The sequence below is a fragment of the Nannospalax galili genome, unplaced genomic scaffold (assembly GCF_000622305.1).
Source record: "Nannospalax galili isolate Female #2095 unplaced genomic scaffold, S.galili_v1.0 scaffold104, whole genome shotgun sequence".
Taxonomy (NCBI): domain Eukaryota; kingdom Metazoa; phylum Chordata; class Mammalia; order Rodentia; family Spalacidae; genus Nannospalax; species Nannospalax galili.
Window position 1 is genome coordinate 6983 of NW_008353596.1, and position 2310 is coordinate 9292.

The 2310-nt window shown below is 43.9% G+C and overlaps 1 protein-coding gene across 1 annotated transcript in view; it reads left to right on the plus strand.

Annotated features, from left to right (window-relative positions):
- Positions 1 to 506: 506 nt before the first annotated feature.
- The window catches only part of Dock2 (dedicator of cytokinesis 2), a 260786-nt gene continuing 258982 nt past the window's right edge, over positions 507 to 2310 (plus strand). Inside the window, exon 1 of the mRNA XM_008850736.1 lies at positions 507 to 536. Coding sequence (XP_008848958.1) covers positions 513 to 536 — 24 coding nt within the window. The 5' untranslated portion in view covers positions 507 to 512. The remainder of the gene's footprint in view (positions 537 to 2310) is intronic.

The following is a 2310-nucleotide window of genomic DNA, read 5'->3' on the forward strand; positions in this document are numbered from 1 at the left end:
AAAGAAATGAGTTTGAGGCGAGAAGAGCAGGTGTGCAGTGGGCAGCTATACCTCCGATGCTGGTGGGTCCCAAGAGTGTACTGGAAGGGAAGGGCTCTTTTTAAACAAGCACATACTTCTTCTCATCTTCTATTTACAACCCTATTTCCTTTTACTGATTCTACTAAGGTCAAACTATAGTTGAGTTGATTATAGCTTATAAATAAGGGTGGGTAACTGTCCACTTCTTCAGCCACCATTTATGTAGCATCTTCTTTTTAATCAGGCTCTAGATGGGTTCAATGTGTGTGCATGCCTGTACATGCGTGTGGATGCCAGAGGACAACATCAGTGTCACACCTTAGGAGCCATCTACTTTGTTTTCCGAGACAGTGCCTCCTTGGCTTTGAGGCTCACTGATGTGACTAAGCTGCCTGGCTGGCTGGCTCGTGATCCCCAGGGGTCCGCCTATCTCTATCTTCCTAGAACTGGGATTACAAGGGTGTACCTTTATCCCTGACACGGTCATTACGATGGGCCGGGACCACATTCTGATCGTGAGTAGACCCTTCCTCTCAAACTCTTCAAGGTCTCAGAATGGAAGTTCTTGATGAATGCCCAAGCTGATCATTGTTTTAGTTTGCTGTGAAGGATTAGATTTTTTCCCATCTGATTTTGGAGAAAATGAAGAGTTAACTCAAGTTGTCGAAACAAAATAAGGCTTAGGACCTATCTAAGAAGTGGAACATACCAAAAGTATGTAATATGTAGTAAAGACAGTGAAGGGAGAGGAGCTTTTACAAGTGAACAGGGTAGAATGCTTCAGATGCATGTCCATGGGAACCTTTCCTTTGGGCTTGGGTAAAGTAGTACTTAGGCTCAGGGTTTTCTGGGCTTAGTTTTCAAAATGGCTTCATTGTGTCTGAACTCTGCTTTTAAATACTGGTTAATTCAGGTTTGGAGCTAAGTTCAGGGTCATTCTTCTGCATGGGCACTGTAGTCTGAAGATGGGAAGTTTCTGCTCTACAGTGTGATGGTCATCTCTCCCAGATGAAGAACCACCTCTAGCATTTTAACTTCTGCCCCTCTTACTTGAACTATAGCCAGTCTCTGGGATTCTAACAGGGGTCAGTCACCAGTGATCATGAGCAAGCCCAGCCATGTCACTCCTGTGTTTAAACCACCAACATTTTCTCATATAGGGAAGAATCAAATTCAAACCACTGCCGGGTGTAAGAGACCCTCTTCCCGTTTAGATGCCCCCCCCGCAATAAAAAAAGATTCCATTTGGTGCCTGTACGTCGAGTCTCTCATTTTAATCAGATTGGCCCAGGAATCACTTAGGCTTCCTGACCCCAGTCTGCAGCACGTGGCACTCTCCACCCACTTCCAATCTCTACAGCATAGGTTTTAGTTTTTCTTAGTGCTTCTCACTTGAGCTGGAGCTCACTTTATTTGGTTATTAACTTGCTCTCTTTGTGTGGTCAGGAGCTCCAGGAAAGTGAGCACTTTATCTGTTTTGATCGTTGCTATATCTTCATGTCCTACACCAGTACCTGACCTAGTAGATGCTCAGTAAATACTGGATGAAGATGTGAATGAATGAATGAAGGCCAGTGCTACTCAGCTCTGACTGACTGGCACTGTTAATTGGATCATATAGTTAACAGAATTCCTAATTCCTCAAGAGAAGCTAAAAATCACACTGTATGTGAATTTTTCTGGTGTATAAATGTTGACACATTACAACTGGATTTAGCATTCCCAAAGCAGACTGGCATCTCTGGTTTACCCTGGTATGGTATGTGCCAGGATCTGGGATCTGGAATGACAGTCCTACTTCATGGATACAGAGCCTAAGGTATCAAGTACTGTTCTTTACAAAAAATATTTATCATTTTTATTTTATGTGTATGGGTTCATTGCCTGCATGTATGTGAGTTTACCCGTTTTGTGCAATTCCTACAGAGGTCAGAAGGGGGCGTCAGATCCCCTGTAACTGGAGTTAAAGATGGTTGTTTGCTACCATATGGGTGCTGGGAATTGAACCCAGGTCCTCTGCAAGAGCAACCACTGCTTTTAACCACGGAGCCATCTCTCCAGCCCCAAGTACTGTTCTAACAGTAGCTTGGGAGGCTCATGTCCTTAAAAGGAGCCTGAGTGCCACAGCCCTCTACCAACTTGACTCTGTCTACTCCTGTCAATGCCTGTTTACTTACTGTGTACTATATGCATTTAAAGAAGCGAAGTGAGGCTGGGAGTGAGCTCAGAGATAGAACAGTTGCTTAGTATATGTGAGACCCTAGTTCTACATCCAGCATGCAAATATAT